The 19,374-nt window shown below is 54.0% G+C and overlaps 2 protein-coding genes across 3 annotated transcripts in view; one reads left to right on the top strand and one right to left on the bottom strand.

Moving 5' to 3' along the window:
- CAP1 (cyclase associated actin cytoskeleton regulatory protein 1) overlaps positions 1–12,161 on the top strand; it is a 12,686-nt gene extending 525 nt beyond the window's left edge. The window contains exons 2-13 of the mRNA XM_042015718.1: positions 4,915–5,029; positions 5,265–5,365; positions 5,789–5,866; positions 7,706–7,849; positions 7,940–8,025; positions 8,158–8,263; positions 8,367–8,538; positions 9,150–9,325; positions 9,512–9,635; positions 9,736–9,818; positions 10,275–10,418; positions 10,786–12,161. Of these exons, the coding sequence (XP_041871652.1) occupies positions 4,936–5,029; positions 5,265–5,365; positions 5,789–5,866; positions 7,706–7,849; positions 7,940–8,025; positions 8,158–8,263; positions 8,367–8,538; positions 9,150–9,325; positions 9,512–9,635; positions 9,736–9,818; positions 10,275–10,418; positions 10,786–10,869 (1,392 nt within the window). The 5' untranslated portion in view covers positions 4,915–4,935 and the 3' untranslated portion in view covers positions 10,870–12,161. The remainder of the gene's footprint in view (positions 1–4,914; positions 5,030–5,264; positions 5,366–5,788; positions 5,867–7,705; positions 7,850–7,939; positions 8,026–8,157; positions 8,264–8,366; positions 8,539–9,149; positions 9,326–9,511; positions 9,636–9,735; positions 9,819–10,274; positions 10,419–10,785) is intronic.
- A 157-nt stretch (positions 12,162–12,318) lies between these two features.
- On the bottom strand, positions 12,319–16,465 carry PPT1 (palmitoyl-protein thioesterase 1). Of its 2 annotated transcripts, none has more exons than XM_042015748.1 (9): positions 16,309–16,465; positions 15,947–16,056; positions 15,086–15,213; positions 14,759–14,829; positions 13,946–14,048; positions 13,778–13,868; positions 13,550–13,648; positions 13,300–13,371; positions 12,319–13,016 (listed from the first exon to the last, which is right to left on the bottom strand). In XM_042015748.1, exons 1-9 carry the CDS (start codon positions 16,406–16,408, stop codon positions 12,894–12,896), a joined length of 897 nt encoding a protein of 298 aa, XP_041871682.1. In that variant the 5' UTR covers positions 16,409–16,465; the 3' UTR covers positions 12,319–12,893. The 2 variants fall into 2 exon arrangements, with proteins under 2 accessions (XP_041871682.1, XP_041871681.1); XM_042015747.1 differs by having other exon boundaries at positions 12,319–12,988.
- Positions 16,466–19,374: the final 2,909 nt, after the last annotated feature.

The raw sequence follows: 19,374 nt of genomic DNA, 5'->3' as shown, positions 1-19,374 counted from the left end.
AGGGAGGAAGGGAGCGGGCACCGGCACCGGGACACGGCCGCGTCTGAGGGAGGAAGGGAGCGGGCACCGGCACCGGGACACGGCCGCGTCTGAGGGAGGGGGGGAGCGGGCACCGGGACGCGGCCGCATCTGAGGGAGGGAGGGAGTGAGCGGGCACCGGCACCGGGACACGGCCAGACCCGCGGCTGAGAGTGAGCAGGAACCGGTACCGGGACACGGCCCGGCCCCGGGGCTGAGAGTGAGCGGGGACCGGCACCAGGATCGGGACACGGCCCGGCCCCGAGGCTGAGAGTGAGCAGGACCCGGCACCAGGACACGGCCCGGCCCCGGGGGCGGTACCGCGGGCCGTGAGCGGGGACCGGAGGAACGCGGCCGCTCCCCGCCGGGCCCGTGAGCCTTACCCGGGGCAGGGGTCCGCACCCGCCCGGGCTGGGGGATCCCGGGCGCCGGGAGGCTGGAGGGGCCCGGTTGCGAGGGTAGATGCCCTAAAGGCGGTGATTTGGGGTTAATTTGGGCACAGAACGGTGCGCGCTGCCCCGCGGGGCTGTTACCGGGGGGCCCTGCAGGAGCGGGCGGGGCGGGTTCGGTAACCGGGGCTGCACCGGGACGGGCAGGGCAGTGCCAGGTGACCGATCCGGCTGTTCCCCGGTTTGCCGCAGCCTGGAGCGAGGATTTTTGTGCTCCGCACCCCGGGTACCATCTCCATCTTCCCGGGGTGGTTCTTGTGCTCAGCCTGTTGCTGGTTCCTCCTCTGCGTTTTGCGTTTTGCGGGTGGTTAGGATGGGATAAATGTGTGATTCCTTTGGATTTCGTGATAGTGAAGTGGAAAAATGATAATGATAGGGTTGTTTTGCACATCGGGTTCTGGAATTCCCCCAGAGCTGCGCTGTAGATGCCCTGAAAAACAAGGAATCCGTGGCATCAAGACACTGCTGTGTGTGCCCGTTCTCTTCCAGAGGCAATCCTTGTGTGCCTGGAATATTGCTGAGCTTTCTGAAAGCCAAAAATACCCCCTATTATTCATGCAGAAAGTTCAGCCAAGCGGCCCGTGCTGGAGCAGGCACAGGAGGGATGCTGAGCAGCTTCCATGCTCGGAATTCCTGATATGGAGCTTGGTGCTGTATCCAATTTAGCTCAGATCCCAGATCCTTAGCTACTTCCCTGGTGGATTCATCACCCTGACAGGGAAAGGAAGTGAGAGGAGTGTAGCAACAGAGGCTGGCAAGTGCAAACCTCCTAATTCAGATAATTGTCTGAAAAAAGGAGCCTTTGCTCCGGTGCCGAGCTGTAACCACCTCTTAACATGTGAGTAAAACACCAAATAACATTTTTAATGGCTCCAGGAGGATTTGTTATATGGGAAAGCTGGAATAGGGGCCAGATGGATTTTTTTTTTTTTTTTTAAAGCACTCTTGGTTTTCTAAATAAAGTGGATCTGAAATAGCAGGAGCAGCCACCACGGGTTCTGGCGCAATGTCAGCAAGTATTGTTGGACTCTAAACAGCTGAGATCTCTGTCCTGGCAGCTGCTGGGACCAGCAATAGCTGTCTTGTGTTCATGGCTGCTCCTGACCACTGGCTAAATTCAGGCATTTGACTCCTGCCTTGATGAGCTGAACTGTTTAAAGAAAAAAAAAAAAAAAAAGAAAAAAAAAAAAAGAAAAAATTCTTCGGGCTTTTGGCAGATATAAATGTTGGAAATCATCTGGTAGCTGATCCCCTGAGATATTCCAGTGTCAGCTCAGAAATAAACTGTGGTATGTTCCTAATTTAGTTGTCCCATCTTTATTTCTTTTGCCTGTAGAAACAGGAAGTAGCTGATGCAAATTCCGTGGTGCTGACAGCAGTTTGTCGGGCTCGGTGTGAGCAGAAGCGTAGGTTTGACTTGCTTGGGCTATAAAACCAACATTTGTGTCTTCCAGAATGTCTAAGAAAGGGCTCAGGTTAATGTGCTGTCTCAGGCAAGCAAATAATTTCATTTATGGTGGTTTTAGGAGAATTTGCTCGCTCTGAGGCTGGCACAGGCCAGCTCCTCGATGTTCCCCAAACAGGAAACTCCTCTTGCTGTGATGTGCAGGGCTGCCTTTGGGGTAACCGATGTTTTTACCAATAAAATCCCTTCCTTTGATTGCTCTGCTCAGCCTGGCTGTGGGTGCAGCCTGTTCGTGGCACAGCGTGTCCAGAGCCGTGTCCAGAGCCGTGTTCCCAGGCCGTGATGGGAATAAAGGGCAGTTGATAGATGAACAAATGTGCTGTGAAAAGGAACGGCCCCTCTGGCCGCGGGTGAAATGTGTGTTTGCTGCTTCCGCTCCGTTGGTAATCAAAGTTCAATTGAATTTAAACAAGACCTGGATTTAAATCCTGTGTTGTGGTCCCGGAAGGGAGAGCTGCATCTCCACTCTGGCAGAGAACTCCAACCCTACACAGGGAACTGGAAAAGTCTCCCTCATCCCTCTGGAGCACAGGGTGATGTGCAGAACAAAAATGACTCCTGGATTGATCTGCATGTCTCATCTTCCTCTTCTGAGAAGGGAGATGAGATCTGGTTGTTTGCACTGAGACCTGTGAAGTCAATTTGCACTTTCTGTCCAATTATTTCACGTTGAAACAGCCCAGTAGACAAAACACTGTTTAGATGCACTCCAGGCAGGTTCACTTTGCGATTGTTTTTATTTTCCTTACTAAACGTGAACCTCTGGGTTGCAAAACTCTGATTTATTTACAGCTCAGTCTTTTTATTTCATTCCGTGTGGGTATCGAGGCAGCAGAAATAGCTGCAACCACAGGGCAAAGAGCACAGGGAGGGTGAGTCAAGAGGAGGGACTGAGATCCAGGATTTCGGGTTGCCTGCACTTAGCTCTCATTTAGCTGCCAATTTACCAACTGACTTATCTGTTAAGTTGCCCTAATGCCACCCATTAAAAGGAAATTAAAATGAGTTCACCATCTGCCGGACAGCACCAGGTTTGCAGAGCTGGAATCGAGCACTGGGAGTTCATGGCTCGGGAAAAACAGGGAGGGACTTGTCAAATGGCAGGGGGAGTGCAAGGAATGCGAGTCCCGAGGTTTTGGGACATTAATGCCAGCCAGAGCTGAGGGGATGCGCTCCCTGCAGCAGCGTGCTGGGGGTAGGAAGCAGCCTTCCATCTGGACTTTCTGCTCGGTAATCCTGATCTGAGCTGCCGTTTGCGGCTGGGTAATGGGGCTGATCAGATTAGAGCCTCGCCTGGAATGTGGTGGGGGGTCAGCGGTGCAGAACGGCGGCTTTGTGTGCCCGCTGTCCTTCCCTGTGCCACATCCCTCCGCCTCGCTGCTCTCCTGGCACAGCTTCCTTAACAGGTGGCTCTTTTGGGGGAAAAACCCACACTTTCTGAGCGTGCTGGGAGCGGGGGAGGCAGAGCCCGGCTCTTTCTTGGCTGTGCTCCCACGGGAAGACGTGGATGCAGCAGGGAACGGAGGATCCTGCGGTCGGGCTTTCTACATTGCACAGAATTAAAGAGGCAGAGCTGTTCATTACTGTGATGACAGGGGCGACTGCCGTGGAGTTTCAGCTTCTCTGGACTCTTTCTGTGTATCTGGAAGCCATCCAGTCGCTGCTGTCCAGTTTTATGTGCAGTCTGTCCTCTGGCTCACTCTTGGACAGGAGAGGAAACCGCTTCTCTTCCTCTTGGAAGGGGGGGTGGCCTCTCCCCTGCCCCCCACGGCTGAGCTGCCTCTCCTGATGCAGGCAGGCAGGAGAGGGGTGGAAAACGGCCTTGTTTGTCTTGTGACATCAGTGCTGGGCTCATGACTAATGCTGGATGTGCCCCACATCCTCTGGGAATTAGGTGAAAACGTGCACTTTGAAGCAGGGCTGAGAGGGCTTGTGAACAAAAGCAAAACTCGAGTGAGAACTTGAGGTTTCCTCTCAGAGGGGATCCGGTGTCAGTTCATCTGAGAAAACCCTGCCTTCCTCTTCGAGCATTCTAGGGAGTGTTTTGGGAAGGATCCCCTCCTCCAGGCAGGGGTTTGAGCTTCTGCAGGCTGCAGCAAGCACTTGAGAAGAAAGCTGTGTCCAGGCCACCATCGTGATTCATGCTGTAAAACCTTTTGATGAGTGGTGATAAGATAAAAATGCCATTGGTGACTTTGCTGCTCCCTCCCTGCATTCCCTGGGCATTACTGTGCTGGGAGCATGACCTGCCTTGTTGCTTGGTGCAAAGCGGTAATTAATGGAAAGTTTTTATGACTTTTAAGACTTTTTCCAGATGAGATGCAGCAAATGGCTTGTGTGCCTGAGTGTCTTTCCTGTGCAGTGGCTGCAGAGGAGGTTCTGCAGACACCAGAGCTGCAGAGGAAGAACAGGGGCGCGTTGTTGCAGAAGCAGCTCCACCGCCTGAGCTCGTGCAGCTGCTCCCCTTGGCGTGTGCCAGGGTGGCTCAGGCTCTGTGCTGGAGTGATGCTGGCCTTACAGATGCTCTTGGGGGGAATTCAGGACTCCAGGAGGTCCTTCCAGTTGCATTTGGAGATTCAAAGCCCATAGTTTTTCCCTGGAGCATGTGAGATCCCAGTGAAGCAGTTGAGCTGTGTGGTCACAGCTGAGATTTTGGCCAGGAGCTGAGTGCAGCGAGAACCTGGGCAGACCTTTGTGTGACAGAGTGGTGTCACTGCAGGGTTAAAAGGTGGAAGTTTTATGTCCTCACACATGTAAGGAGTCCTTAAAATGGAATAGAAACTATTAAGGAGCGAGTGTGGCAACAGCAAGGGGCTGTTGTGTAACCCAGCTGTCCTTGCTAATGTGAGGGTACGCTGCTGGCCGTCATCAGGGCGCAGAGCTGGGCAGGAATGATTCTTCTGGAACTGGTAGAGCTTGTACCACACGGCCATAAACCCTCTGTGGCATCTGAGGACGGAGGTAATTGTCTCCTGTCCGTGCAGGTTGTGGACAGCAGCAGACATGGAGAGGCTGGTCGAGCGGTTGGAGAAGGCTGTGGAGCGCCTGGAGACCGTGTGCCAAGGCTCTGGCAGGTGTGGAGAGGCCTCTGCCAAAGGTAAGGCCCAAAGCCCCTCCCAGGGCAGTGCTGGGGAGGGGGAAGCGAGGCTGGCAGCAGCTCCTGCGCAGGCGCTGGGGCTGCGGTTGCTGCCCTGTGAAGATAAAAACTCTGCGGCTGCAGCACTTCCTCAGCTCCGGGCTGAGCCTCCTGCAGGTGGGAGGTGCAGCCCCGGGGGTGTGGCAGCCTGTGGGATGCTCCTGGTGATCCCTGAGCTCCGCTTCCTTCCCCACAGGAGTGGCTCAGTACGTGCAGGCCTTCGATGCCCTTCTGGCCGGGCCGGTGGCCGAGTACATCAAGATCAGCAAAGAAGTCGGCGGGGATGTGCAGAAGCACGTAAGGACTCGAGTTCTCCCTCTGCTCTAGAAGTGCTGCCTGTCCTTAGGGCTGGAAGGGCCAAGTTGGCTGCAGAGTCTGCATTCCTCTAGCACTGTATCCCAGGATCTTTAGAATCCCCGAGGATTCAAAGCAGACACCCTGATAACCTCCAGCAGATTGCCACCTACACACACACGATGAATCAAAGCTGCTCCTGGAAATCCTTAAATGCCTGGCTCTGTACAGACCTTGGTGCAGGCCTTTAGGAGGCCTGAAAACTCCCCAGCCCTGAGCTATGGCACTCTGGTGAGGTTTCTCTGGGGGTGGGTTGCTCCTGGAACGTGCTTTGGGATCAGCGTGCCAGGCTCCTCACTGTGGGCAGTGGGATGATCTGTTAACGTGGCACGAGGGAATCTCCCTCATGTTTGTGTCTGTCCTCAGGCTGAGATGGTCCATGCAGGCTTGATGAGCGAGAGGGCTCTTCTGGTGGTGGCATCTCAGCATCAGCAGCCAGCAGAGGTGAGTGGGGTAAATCAGCAATCAGAAACCTCTGTCCTCGGGGTCCGGGGTGGCTGTGAGTGTAGGGGGAACCTGGGCTGTCACAGCTGGGCCAAAAGAGGAACTAGAGGAGGACTGGGGACACTTGCTGAAGGCATGAACAGCTCTGGGTGCTCCCAAACTGGGCAGAGTCCTGGATGTTGGTTCTGAGAGCTGCAGAACTGGCATTTTCCAGTTGTTACAGCAACAAGTGTTGTGGAGCTGTCAGAGCAGCCTGGGGGTGTCAGCTCGCAGCCTCTGTCTCGAGTTTCACCTGGCACCAGCTCTGCTCAATCAGTGCTCCCTGAGAACCTGCAGACAGGATCCTGTCGGAGCCAGGAGCCACCCTGGCATTTGTGTGGCTCGTGCTTCTCATTATGTGATGCTCAGAGACTTTCAGGCATCAGGCTCCTCCAGGAGCAGAACAGACACTTGTCTCTGCTTGTCTCTGCTCAATGGCCTCGGAATAATCGCTGGGCTTTTAGGATTGATTTGTCCTTAGCAGGTAATTTAACACTTTACCCTGGGCTGCTGCTTCTCAGCAGGATGTGTGGCTGAGAATCTGATCCTGAATGCATTGGCTTTTCCCTGCTGAGAACTGTTTTTCCTGAGCAACGGGATCTCACCACCTTGCTTTTCTTTGCAGTTATTATCTCACTCAGTCATGGCTTCTACTGTTACATTGTGGGAGCTGGATTTCTGTGCTCCTTTCCTATTCACTGCTAAATAGATCTGCATCTTTTCCCCCAAAATCAGCGTTGGAGGGTTGTTCTGTCCCACCAGGCTTGCTGGGATGCAGCTCTGTGCAGCCTCTAGCCTGAGAATCTGCTTCTAAATCCCACGGACACGTTATTTAAATAAAGGATTATGAACAAAGAACAGCCTTAATCTAGGGTAGCTCTTTGTGCAGGTTGTCTGGCAGGAGTCTAATTCTGGAGCAGCCAGTTTAAAATGCAAAATGTGTGAACTCTCAGTGCTTGTGGTGGAGAATTTCCCCATCCTGTGACTGAAATGTGCTGCTGGGCTGGAGTTTCTGAAAGTGTGGCCTGGCCAGCGGTGCTTGGGACCTCTCAGTTTTCATCTAAACAGAGGAAAGGGCAGCAAAAGGAGAAGCTGAGGCTTTGAAAAGCAAGTTTTGCCCAAATTTGTCCCTCTCTGCTGCCACCAGCAGGAGACTTTCCGACGCTAAAAGAAGGAAAAGTTGCCTAAGAGGCGTCTCTGGAAACATGGATCTGGCTCTTCGCTGTGCTCTGACCCCAGAGCACTTCTGGCACTTCCAGTCAGCATTCCAAGGGAACAGCACACAGGAACAAATTTTTACCATCCCAATACTAAAGGATTGACTTGAGAAATGACTGGAATCCTGAAGTCTGGCTTGATGGGGGTGACCTTTGAACTCGCTGTGACTCTGATTGTGGGGCAGGCTGTAGGTGCCAGACCTGCCCAGCACCCCTTTCTCTGAGGCTGGGGGAAAGATTTAACAAACTGTCCTGGAACAAAAGAACCCAGGAAAGGCAAATTCTATTTCTGTCCTCGTTACTAACAAGCTTTGTCAGTGTCTCCTGGATTGAACATGAGTCACAGTTCTTGGCGTTCTCCCACAGCACCAATCTGATGGGAGCAATGACTTCAGCCCTGGAGGAGCTGGGCTGTGGGACCAAGCTGGGCTTGGAGAGGGCCAGGCCTGGGCAGGAGCTGTGGCAGTCACTTGGGCCAGTTAGAATCTTGTTGCGAACGACCATCACCTCAGCTGTGCAGCCATTCCAGAGCCGTGCTAATTAATCTCCTTAATTGCTGCTGTCCCTGTGTGTTGTTGTGCAGAATGCGTTCTCAGAGCTGCTCAAACCCATCTCGGAGCAGATCCAGGCCGTGCAGAATTTCAGGGAGAAGAACCGTGGCAGCAAACTGTTCAATCACTTGTCAGCAGTCAGCGAGAGCATCCCAGCCCTGGGCTGGGTGGCCATGGTAAGGGCTCCAGTGGGGAGGGGTTTTCCTTGGGCTAGTGGGGAGAGTCCTGGTGGGCTGTTTGGTGCCAGTGTGCTCTTTCTGCTCTAGGCCCCAAAGCCTGGTCCCTACGTGAAGGAAATGACTGATGCTGCCATGTTTTACACCAACCGGATCCTCAAGGAGTACAAGGATGTGTAAGTTCACCTTTATCTTAGGGATGTTGTTGAACTTGGCCAGCTGGGTGTGCAGGGGCTGCTCCAGCACCTGCCCACTGCTGCTATCCTTGGCCTTTAACTCCTCCTCCTTTGATCTCCGTGTGTCCTCAGAGATAAAAAGCAAGTGGACTGGGTGAAAGCTTATCTGAGCATCTGGACAGAGCTGCAGGCCTACATCAAAGAGTACCACACCACAGGGCTGACCTGGAGCAAAACAGTGAGTGCTGGCTCCAGCAGGGAGCTGCAGGGTGAGCCTGGCGGGGTCACCACTGCACAAAAGGAGCTCCTTCGAGTGCCTTTCCTCTTCCCTGCTCTTCCAGGGTCCTGTAGCCACAGAAGGGGCTAAAGCACCACCTGCCCCCCCGGCTGGGGTTGCACCCCCACCTCCAGGGCCTCCCCCTCCTCCTGCCCCCGTGAGCTCCAGCACAGACGACTCAGCCTCGCGCTCCGCGCTCTTCGCCCAGATCAACCGGGGAGAAGGGATCACCTCGGGTACGTGGAGGGGCACAGGGAGGGAGGGAGCTGCTCTGCTGCTGGTCCTTGCTGTGCTGCTGGTCCTTGTTTTCCTGCTGTCCCTCAATGCACCTGCTTAGGAAATACATAAAAACCCATCTGGTCCCAGTCCGGGGCTGGCCGCCAGGGCAGCGCTTTCCCAGGACAAAGTGAGCACATTTGGGGGAGAATTCTCACCCTCTTCTGGCAAATGTAACACGCCATGAACCTCTAGCTGGAATGGAGGCTGAGCCCTTTGGTTGCCTCTGTGTCTCTGGCACAAAAAGTGCGATTTTGCAGCTGTTGTTTGCGCAGAACTTTCCCCTTTTTTGTGTTACCTGGGGAGCACATCAGGACAGGAGGCGCTGGGCTCAGGGCTTCTTCCAGCTGCAGAATGGAAGAGCTGGCACACTCTGGTTCTGTGGTTCACATTGTGTTCTTGTCAATATTGCACCAGCATTTCCTGCTTCCTCCTTCCCTTCCTGTCACTCACACTTGGGCTCAACTTACAAAGAGGGAGTTTATTTGTGTTTTGTAACCACTGATGTTTGGTGTTTGTGGAGCTGCACTCCTGGAGGGGAGCTGGGTCTCAGGTTTGCCCTCTCTTGCAGGCTTAAGGCACGTCTCAGATGACATGAAAACCCACAAGAATCCAGCCCTGAAGAACCAAGGGGGCCCTGTGAGAAGCGGCCCCAAACCTTTCACTGCTCCCAAACCAGCCTGTAATGCTAATCCCTCCCCAAAGGCACCTCCATTGCTAGAACTGGAAGGCAAAAAGTGGAGAGTGGTGAGTGCCTGGTGCTGGCAGGAGTGGTTGGAGGGGTGGGAGCTTTGGAGCAGGGAAGGAGGCTCTTCTGGAGACCTTTCTCCTAAGAGGCAGCAGCCTGAAGGCACCTGTTTGCTTTTAAAGGGATCTGAGTGGATTCATTGCTCTGCATTCAGAAAATGAAATGTGTTTCCCCTGCCTTTTCAGGAAAACCAGGAGAATGCCACTAACCTGGTCATCAGTGACACAGAGTTGAAGCAGGTAGCATATGTTTTCAAGTGCACAAACAGCACACTCCAAATCAAAGGCAAGATCAACTCCATCACCCTCGGTGAGTGGGGAAAACCCTGCAAGCTGCTTCTGCCTGCTGGTGCGTGTGCAGGAGCTGAAGCCTCCAAAATCTTTGTGCCCTGATCTGCTTTTCTTTGCAGATAACTGCAAGAAGCTGGGTCTGGTGTTTGATGATGTGGTAGGCATTGTAGAGATCATCAACAGCAGGGATGTTAAAGTTCAGGTGAGTTCCTGTTCTCACTGCTGGGTGTGGAGCAGTTGTATTTCCAGACCAGGAATGTGCAGCTGTGGAGAATACCCATGAAACACCATCAGTCCCTTGGGAAAGGGCTGAAATTTGTCTCTTTGAGCTGTTTCAGGGCTTGGGGTAAGAGCTGAGGCTCTATGAGGTAGCAAGAAACGTTTGGCTGCCAAAGCAGGAGGCCAGCAGTAGGATTTATTCCAGTTCAGTTTGGGCATCTGATTTGGGACGGTCAGTTTGCCCAGTGTTGGCTCAGGTTTTGTTCTAAAGAGATCAGAACAAGAAATTAACTTTGGGTTTTTACTGAAGGTGGCAATATTGAATCTCGTGCGTCTGCCACAGGGAGGGCTTGGAGTCAAACCTCTTGCCTTGAAAGAAAACACCCCAAAAAATGCTCTGGTTGTCCAGTTTTAGCTAATTCTGCTCTGGCCCTGCCAGGTCATGGGTAAAGTGCCAACGATTTCCATCAACAAGACAGATGGGTGCCACGTGTACCTGAGCAAGAACTCCCTCGACTGCGAGATCGTCAGTGCCAAGTCCTCGGAGATGAACGTCCTCATCCCCACCGAGGGGGGGGACTTTGTAAGTGCTGCTTTGGGATCCTTCTGCAGCTCTGCTTGGGCCTGGGGGATGCAGGAGCTGGGGTTTGAGAAAGCCCTGCAGGGAGTGGTGCTTACAGGGAGGTGTGGAGGGATAATTTATAGAGGTCAGAGGTTGTGATAAGGAAAAAAAAGCCAGCAGAAAAGGTTGTCTGTAAATAAGATTATTGCTGGTTTGGGAGAGCTGCTTCTTCCTCAGGATCTCTTGGGGGCAGAACAGGCACCAGTGGTGGTACAGGAGGTACCAGAGCACAAAGCTAAGAAAAGAACTGCCTGAAGCAGTGGGAGTGGTTACTAATCTCAGTCATAAACTGATTTTTAACAACAGATTTCTGGTTTTTACCCTCCAGACTGAATTCCCTGTCCCAGAACAGTTCAAGACAGTGTGGAACGGTCAGAAGTTGGTTACCACTGTGACAGAAATCGCTGGCTAAGCCGAAAAGCTCCAAGGCTCACGCCCTCCCCTGGCCCTGCTGTGGGACAAATCTGCTTTCAGATGATTCTCTTAGATTTCTTGTACCTTTCTGCTCTCAAACTGCTTCTCTTCTACCCGAGAGACACAGCTGCCTGCCATCACTGAGATTCCTCTGCCTGGGGCTTGGGGTAGGTGGCGGGTCAGTGATTGTCCACCTCTGTCAGCAGGAAGGTGTATTTTTCTCTCCCCTTGTCCCATCTAACTGCACCAATCGATCAGAGTCTCGGTGAACTTCACAGCCAGTCCTGGCAGTTGGCTTTCAGAGTGTTGTTTTTGTATTGCCTTTAAGCAAAACTGTTCATGTGAGAGGAATGTTGTCCCCTTTTTAACGAGTAACGGTGTCTGTCGGAGTCCACAGTACCCAGCTGCTATGGCAGATGTCTTGGGAAGGTCCTGGAAGCTGCTCATTCCAGCTCTCTGGAGCACTTGGTGGCATCACAGGACATGGGAACGGTTTTGTCGGACCAAAGGCTGAGGACCTGGGCCAATTCCACCCTGATTTCTCTTCCACCATTCCCACTAGCTCAGTGCATTCCTGATTGTGCCATGACAGGAGGCTTCCATTACCCAGTGCCACAGGAAGGCTGCAGCGGTGTCACCCTGCAGCCTGGCTGGGAGCTTGGAGCTGAGCACCTCTTACTCCATGAGCCCTCCACCTTCACAAGGGAACCTTTGCCCCAGGGCTTCCTTCTTGGAGCAGCTGAACTCAGGTTCAGTCTTCCAGGACGGTTCTTCTGAACCTGTCCCCTTCCCCCGAGGAAGGGCCTCCTCCATTCCAGGTCAGTAGTGCAGAGTTGTAAATACCCGAGCTGGATCAAGTCGGTTCATCGCTCTCCTCCTCATCTGCAATCAGCCCCCACAAAATCAACCCTCCCCCCTTTTTCCCCCCCTGTTGCTTGGCTCTTGATTGTGGTGGAAGCTCGCAGCCTCTGTTCCAGGGCCCTGGAGCAGAGTGGTGGATCACACAGTACTGTACTGACCCATAAAGGGAGCTGCACGTGCTTTGACCTTCATTTTTCCAACGCCTCGGGTGGCATAAGCATATCTTAAATGCATTTCTTCTGTAAAGTGTCAATGTTCTTTTTTCTCTAGTACAAAACTTACAAAAAAAAAAAATTATGCAAATTTTTTTTATTTTGAAACTGTCCTGTGACTTGTACTTGTCTTCTCCTGAGGCTTGTGGAAGAACCTTTCTTATGTACTTGAGATTATACAGAAGATAGAATAAAGTTAATGCCAACTTGCTCATTACTGTGACTCTTGTCTCTTTTTGGGGGCACCCAGGACTTCAGGCAGGACAAGATGCCCCTCTCTGCCCGACCCTGCCTTGATTCCTTTGAAGAGTTTCCCAGACTTTCCTCAACTCCCCTCCACTCACAGTCAGTAGTTGTCCAATCTTTTTTTTTTCAGTTGGTTAGATGGAAAGTTCTTTATTGATTTCAGTTGTACAAAAGAACATAAACCAAGCCATTAGTTGAAAACTGTTCAAGCTGTTAATACTGCTGAACTCCAAACCCTCTTCCTCCCCCCCAGAAACCCCTCAATTTGGTGTTTTTCCCCATCTTGAAGGATAAGCTGTAACATAACTCCCCTGCCATGAAAGTCTTGCTGATCCCTGCACGAGTGAGTTGGGTTAATACTGCCAGTGTGTCCTGCAGGAACAGGGGATGGAGAACAAACCTCTGGCTGAGCTGATCCTTCTGCCCTCACCAGGGACCAGCTCAGCCACAGCTCTGAGAACTGAGGTCGGTTTACCAGGCCCTGTGCAGGCTGGAGTGTGTCAGAGTCAGTGCAAGGCTCAGCCCAGATGGGGCTGGAATTAAATCCCGCTGAGCTAAACCTCCTCTTGTTCCCCTTCCCCAAATCCCTGCAGGCTTGGATGCACTGAGTGCTGTTGCACAGTAGCTGGTGTTAGAGACAGTGAAAAACCCTCCCCCAGTGCTCCCAGAGGAGCTTCACTGGAGGAAGGGGAGGAGGGTGCTGTCAAACCACTCTTCTGAGAAGTGCAGGTGATCCCCTTTCACCCCCAGGAACACCAACTTCCCTGCTTTGTCCATCTCCTGCAGCCCCAGGCGATCCTGCAGAGACAAGGGGGAGATTCCACCTCTGGAGGGGGAAAAGGGATTTCGGGGCACTCTTGCAGCAAGGCTTTAAACAGGAGCAGAGCTCATGAAACACACACTGAGGGGAATCCTGAGCCAGGCAGGAAGCACCAGTGTCAGTCCCTGGATTTCACCAGTGCCAGGAATGGCTGGAGGGAAATGCCTTCCCAAACAAGCAGCTCCTGGCAGGGGGAGGCAATGCCCCAGGAGTGACAAGAGCAGAGCTGTGGGGTCCCAGGGACACTAAAGAGGGGACACAGCAGAAGCCCCCAGCCCCCAGAACTCACCTCTTTGTACAGCGAGGTCTCCTGCAGTGGGATGGTCTCCTTGGCTTGGCCACTTTTGTAAAACCCAAACCACTGCCAGGAGGAAAAACAAGGGAACAGCTGCTGAGGGCTCCCAGGAGCTGAGCAGAGGCAGTGCAGTGTCAGGCCTGTGTTTGTCAGGCCCAGCCTGCCCCTCAGCAACCTCCAGTTCTGCCACCAAAGGACAAACCAGAAACAAGGAAGCCCCAAAACCTGCCCCTGCCTTCCTCACCTCCGAGATCGGAGGGTCCACCATGGTATCGTTGAGGAATTTCACCATCACAAACTTCTTCAGAGCCATCAGGTTTTTCTTGTAGGTCTCGTTGATGCCCTGGGTGGAAGCAAAAGAACAGATCCAAACCACTGGAGAGCCTAGAGGCAGGGAAACTGCCTGCTCTTCAACTTGAGCCTGCCCTTCCCAGGCTTCTGCTCTCCTGCTCACAGTCATCACCGTCCTTACCCTCTCCTGGTTGATGTCAGCCAAAAAGATGCTGTTCTTCCTGTAGTCCTCCTCCTTCAGCGGGTCATGCCAATACTCTGCTTGCACCAAGCTGCAGAGGGGAGAACCCAAGGATCAGCCTGGAATCCCACAGCTGCTCCCCTGGCCTGCCCTGAGGGAGGTACTCACTGCTCCTGCACAGCTTTTGTGTAGGCTCCCAGATCCAGGGTTTTTCGGATCCAGTCGCAGATGTGGGAGCTCTCCCCGGGACAGCGTGGGAAGCCGTACACCCCTGGGGCAGGGACACAGCCCAGTGAGCCAAACTGGGATCCCTCAATCCCTGCTGCTGCCCAAGAACCACCTCTTACAGAGCAGGAGCAGGAATTACCCAGGCTACCAGGCAGCTTTTAGCCCTGTGAGCTCGTTAGACAGCCCTGCTGGCCCGGAGCTGTGGCACAGACAATGGAGGGGGAGTGCTGGATGCTGTCCAGCTCACCTGCTGTGCTCCCAGGAGCACGGCTCCCTACAAGTCTTCCCTCTCCACTACAAAGGAACACGCTCAGGGAGCTGTGGAACTTCTCAGGGGAGAGTATTTGATTCATTGCCAGCCACTCTTAACTACACACCTCCTTAATTCCATTTCATATCTCCCTTTCCTTGAGGCTTTGGCATTCCAGAGGCCGATTGTAAAATACCCTCGTGACCCAGAAGGTTCAGTTTCACAAATCTGTAGAAATTCCTCACAAAATAACTCATCCCAGGTGCTCCCAAGGTGTGTAAGAATCCCACCCAGACCGTGAAGCCATCTACTTGCAGAGGTCCCTTTCCACTGCCAGTTAAGCAAGATCAAGATAATGAAAACAGCAAACACTGACTGGGCCAAACAGATCACCAGATCCAGACAAGAACAAAGGGACAATTTAATTACTAAAACAACGATCAGAGTTTAGGAGAGAGCCCCAAAAGGTGCCTGGGAGATGTGACAGCTGCAGGGGATGTTACCTTGGTGCTGTCCCCCGACGGAGATCAGGTTGAGCATGGGAGGAGAAGGGCACCTCTGGGCCACGGCCCTCCTGTGGGGGAAGAGGAAGGAGCTGAGCCAAGCATGCCCAGGCCACAGGTGCAGCTCCTGCGTGGGCTTGGGCACTTGTGTAACATTTGCTGAGGGATTTAACCCTGCCTGCAAGAGCAGGGCTGCAGGAAAACACAACCTGCCCCTTTTGGAGCACTGCTGCCTTTAGGAGTTCAGCAGTTTGCGTGTGCTGAGCACTTCTAAAGCACCTGAACCCAAGAGGAGTCCCTGGAGCTGGAGCAGGAGTGCAGACTTACAGGAATTGGCCTCCCTGGGAGAAGCCCATGGCGTTGTAGCCTCCCTTGAGGCGAGGGTCCGTGGCGAGCTGGCTGCACACCTCGCTCACCTGATCGTTCACGTTCATGAAGAAGCTGTTCTCCATGTCCTGAGGGATCAGATTAGGATGGATCATTGGTACCTTTGCCATGGCTGGTGCTATTTTAAGCTCTGCAAGCAGGTTGCTCTGACAGTTGTGGTTTTGAAGGAGGACCTGAGCTTTCACTGGGACGGAAGTGAAATTCCAGTTTTGAGACTTCCCCTTACCATGTCCTGCTCTGGTTGGCAAAACGGCCTCATGTGGGACAGTGACACTTCCCCAAACTTCTGCACAACTTGAATCTCTTCAGATTTTGTTCATATTTATAAAAATTAAAAATCAGCCTTCTCCAGAACCCAGAAAACTGCACCCACACTGCACATTATTTAAAGAAATTCCATAGGAACTAAAAAAAATCTGTCAGAACCCATGGAGTGTGTAACTGATTACACTGAAGTAAATAAATGGTTGCAGACCAAGAAGCACGGCCAGGGATAAAGCTCTGCCTCAGCACAGCATCCACCCCCCCGCAGTACTACCTGCAGGGCTTGGAGTGTGCTAATCAGAGGATTTGCATATTAATCCAATTTAGGTCAGGGATTTGTTTTCCCCCAGCGCTTTTCTGCAGGTATTAGCTGGACTTTATCGGGTCCTACCTGTCGAAGCTGTTTACCTCAGCGAGAATAAAAAATCAGCAGGGAAAGTGCAGCAGGAATCCTTGTGGAATCCTGTTAAAGCCAGGAACTGCAGCAACTCCAGCCCCACCCCCTGCACGCAGACACCCGAGTGACACCCGACTCACCTGGATCAGGTTGCTCCCGATCTTGAGAGACAGGACGTAAATCCCTGGAATTTTTTTCTCCACTAGTTTTTGGATGTAGCCCATGCTCACCGGGTTGCAGCAGCTGTCTCCTGCGAAAGAGAGCACCGGGCTGCACCACCACGCCACGGCCCCGGCCCTCACCTCACCTCCACAAACACATCACGAGCCCCCGCTGCCACGGGACCGCGAGCTGCCGGCGGAGCACGGTCAGCACCTCCCGGCCTCCGCGGACACCGGCAGTCCGGAGGAGGGGGACACCGGAGCGAGCGCCCCTCGGGCCTGCTCGGCCCCCAGCCAAGCCCCGCCGCTCCCGAGGCCGTTGTCGGGGGCTCCCGGCTCACCCATGCCGTGCCAGATCACCAGGGGCGTGACGGCGGCCGCGGGGCCCAGGCACAGCCCCAGCAGCGCCAGCAGCGGCACCGCCGTCCTGAGCGCCGCCATTTTGGCCAGTCACATGACTCGCCGCCGGCAGGAGGGGGCGGGGCCTCATGTGAGGGACCAATCAGGGGCGTGGCTCGCGGGGGGGCGTGGCCCAGCGCGGGGGCGCGGCCCCGGGACCGGCCCCGAGCCGCGGGTTCGAGTCCCACCGTTCCCGATCCCGCCCAGAAATCCCAAAGCCGGCGGCAGCGTGGGGCTGCGTTCCGCTCCCCGCCCCGGGACACGGGGGGGTTCACGAGGCCCCTGCCTGCGCGTTGTCCACGTGGCACTGCATCCTCTCTGCCCTGCTGTATGTTGGGAATGGGCTGGGGCACATCCTGGCCGGGCTGCTGGCTGATTTCCTCCTGCAGAGGCGGGTGCTTGGCACAGCACCCGTCAGGAAGCTTTTCTCAGCACTGAGTAAGAACAAGCCTTCATCTGCCCCCCAGCCTTTCCAACGCACTTGCGTGGCCTGTTATAAAACACTTCCCATTCCCTCCCAAGGGATGCTGCTCCCTCCCAGCCGCCCTCCTGGTGGCTGTGCCTTACCTTGGCTGCAGTTCCACAGTCCTCGAGGTCCTTCTCACGCTGGCCTTGACAATAATCAGCATGACAGGGGCAGGCTTCGATATCAACCACGTGGATGTTGTGCCCAGGCCAGGGGGTCTGACCTCTGTGCCCTCCCTGGCTCTGCATCCTTCCCGATCCCAGTCCCACAAGGCCTCTGACACTTCTACTCTTCCCTCTTCTGTAGCTGCTGGCTTTGGAAGTTAAGGGGTGAAATAAAGGCTTAAAAGTCCCCCCCCCCACTCTTGCAGGGATGATCCTAACGTTGCTCAGCCCCGCAGGCAGTATTCCTGTGGTGAGGGAAGGGACAGGAAGCACCCACTCCTCTCCCTGCTTGTGACAGTTTCCTCCCTGCCTCCCTTTGCTCTCTCTCTCCCCAGAGATGGAGGATTCCTGCTGGGAATCACAAATACCTTTGGCGTAGTGGCAGGGATTATTGTTCCCACTGCAGCTGGACTTCTCATCAGTCAGGTAACTTGGGGTCAGAAAGCAACAGAACATCCCTGGAAAAAAAACCCCAAACCTGCTCTCAGCAATGGATTCTTTTCTTTGCACTGAATCCAAAATGACACCAAGCCCACCCCCTCTCCTAAAGCAAATGCGTTGTAGCACCTGGCAAAACAGAGCTCTGTACTATTTTGGGGACATAGGGATGACTCAGAAAGCAGGAAGAGCTCCACATGGGACCCATCTGGATGTATTTGGAGATGGGGAGAGGGTCGAGCGAGTGGGGTGAGTGGGAAGCTCTGTGCCAGGCAGGAAACTTCCTGAATTCAGCACAGAAATGCCAAGGTAGGAAATGTCTCTGCAATCAGACAGGGTCTGGCAGTTCTTCCCTGGGAGGGTGGGCAGGCCCTGGCACAGGGTGCCCAGAGCAGCTGTGGCTGCCCCTGGATCCCTGGCAGTGCCCAAGGCCAGGCTGGACATTGGGGCTTGGAGCAGCCTGGGACAGTGGGAGGTGTCCCTGCCCATGGCAGGGGTGGCACTGGGTGGGCTTGAAGGTCCAACCCAAACCATTCCAGGATTCTCCGATTCTCTGTGTCCGGAGCTGAGCAAAGCTCTTCTGCTGCTGGCAGGAGTCAGGGGCAGAGGGTGGGATGAGTTAATGCCGTGAAGTGGGCGGCAGCTCTGGGGTGTAAAAGGGAAAGGTGACATCTCTGAGCTCTGTTCTAAGTCCCCCAGGATCCCCAGAGTGGCTGGAGCGATTCCTTCTTCCTCTCTGCAGCCCTCAACCCCTTCAGCCTCATCTTCCCCACAGCCTTTGGCAGCGGGACCACCCAGGACTGGGCGAGGGAGGACTCCCCTGCTGTGGAGAGAGAGCCACGGGCTTGGCAAGGAGCACAGGGGGACGGGCAGCACCTTCAGCCACCTCTGCCCTGCTCCTGATCTCACTCTGCTCCCCCTGGCCCGGGCTGGCTGCAGTGCCCTGAGCCTCTGCCAAGGGAAGGAGCCGTGCAGCATGGACAGATCCCGAATGGGATCCCTGGATTGCTGGCAAAGCTGGGAGCCAGCCCAGCCTGCAGCTATTTCCAGCAAAGCTGTTCTTAGATGAAGTAAATCCGTAATGAAGCAGCAACGTTACTTTTTAACCGGAGGCTTTTCACACCCTCTGCGCAGAGACTCCTGACACTTTTTTTCTCTCCTTAATGAGACAAGCTGATTATTCATTTATCCTTCATCCCTGCTTAAAAGCAACTGGGGCAAAAAACAATTGATGGCATTACAGAGCTGGGGCTGGCAGCCCTGAGCACGGCTCTGGGGAGGCAGGCAAAGGAGATAAACAGGGAAAGCCTTGAGCTGGTGCCATCCTTACTGACTGTGAGCCTCATTGAAGGCATTTTCTGCTCAGGATGTGGCCACTGAAGAACAGTTTGGACTCCAAAGTGGTGTGGGTTTGGCCTGCCCCCTTGCCAGAGAAGCTGGGAAGCTCTGCTCCCCCCTGACTGCAGCAGGGAATGGGCTGCAATCCTCCCAAATGGCACAGAAAGAGAACCCAGATTCCAGACAGAGCTCTTGAAACCCACCAACGCTTTCCTGAAAGAGTGAGGTGGAACTGGACTGCGTTCCCAGGTCTGGTTCAAGGAATTTGGGGCAGTGAGGGGGTGAGAGGCTCTGATAACTACACTCACTGAGAGCAGCTCCAACACCTGGCGCAGCACCTCCCACCGAAGCCGCTGCTGGGGGTTTGAGTTTGGGTGAGAATAGCCAGTGAATTAAACTGTATTAAACCACAAGTGCTCTGGGGATCTGCGCCTGACTTCCCCTGATCCTCACTCCAAGGAAGAATGAACTTTGGTTTGGGTTTTTGCTAAGTCATGTCCATCCTAAGTCAAGAAGTCCTTTATTTCTTCTTTTTCTATTTTTTTGCTCTCGTGCTCTGCCAGTGAGGGGGTTCGCAAAAGAAACTGGGAGGGAGTGTAGCC

This window comes from Corvus kubaryi, unplaced genomic scaffold, assembly GCF_017639235.1.
Source record: "Corvus kubaryi isolate FWS band 111438036 unplaced genomic scaffold, C.kubaryi_AGA036_p1.0 split3-37304, whole genome shotgun sequence".
NCBI classification, from domain to species: Eukaryota; Metazoa; Chordata; class Aves; order Passeriformes; family Corvidae; genus Corvus; species Corvus kubaryi.
This window is presented reverse-complemented; position numbering and strand designations above follow the sequence as displayed.

Bases quoted from the DNA above. Each gene is read 5' to 3' on its own strand.
- PPT1 (XM_042015748.1), bottom strand. From the start codon at position 16,408: ATGGCGGCGCTCAGGACGGCGGTGCCGCTGCTGGCGCTGCTGGGGCTG. The intron at 13,649-13,777 runs GTAAGGACGGTG...GCTTCCACCCAG, and splicing joins CTGACATCAACCAGGAGAGG to GGCATCAACGAGACCTACAA. The intron at 13,017-13,299 runs GTGAGTTCTGGG...TTCCCCCTCCAG, and splicing joins AGACCTCGCTGTACAAAGAG to AGGTGGAATCTCCCCCTTGT.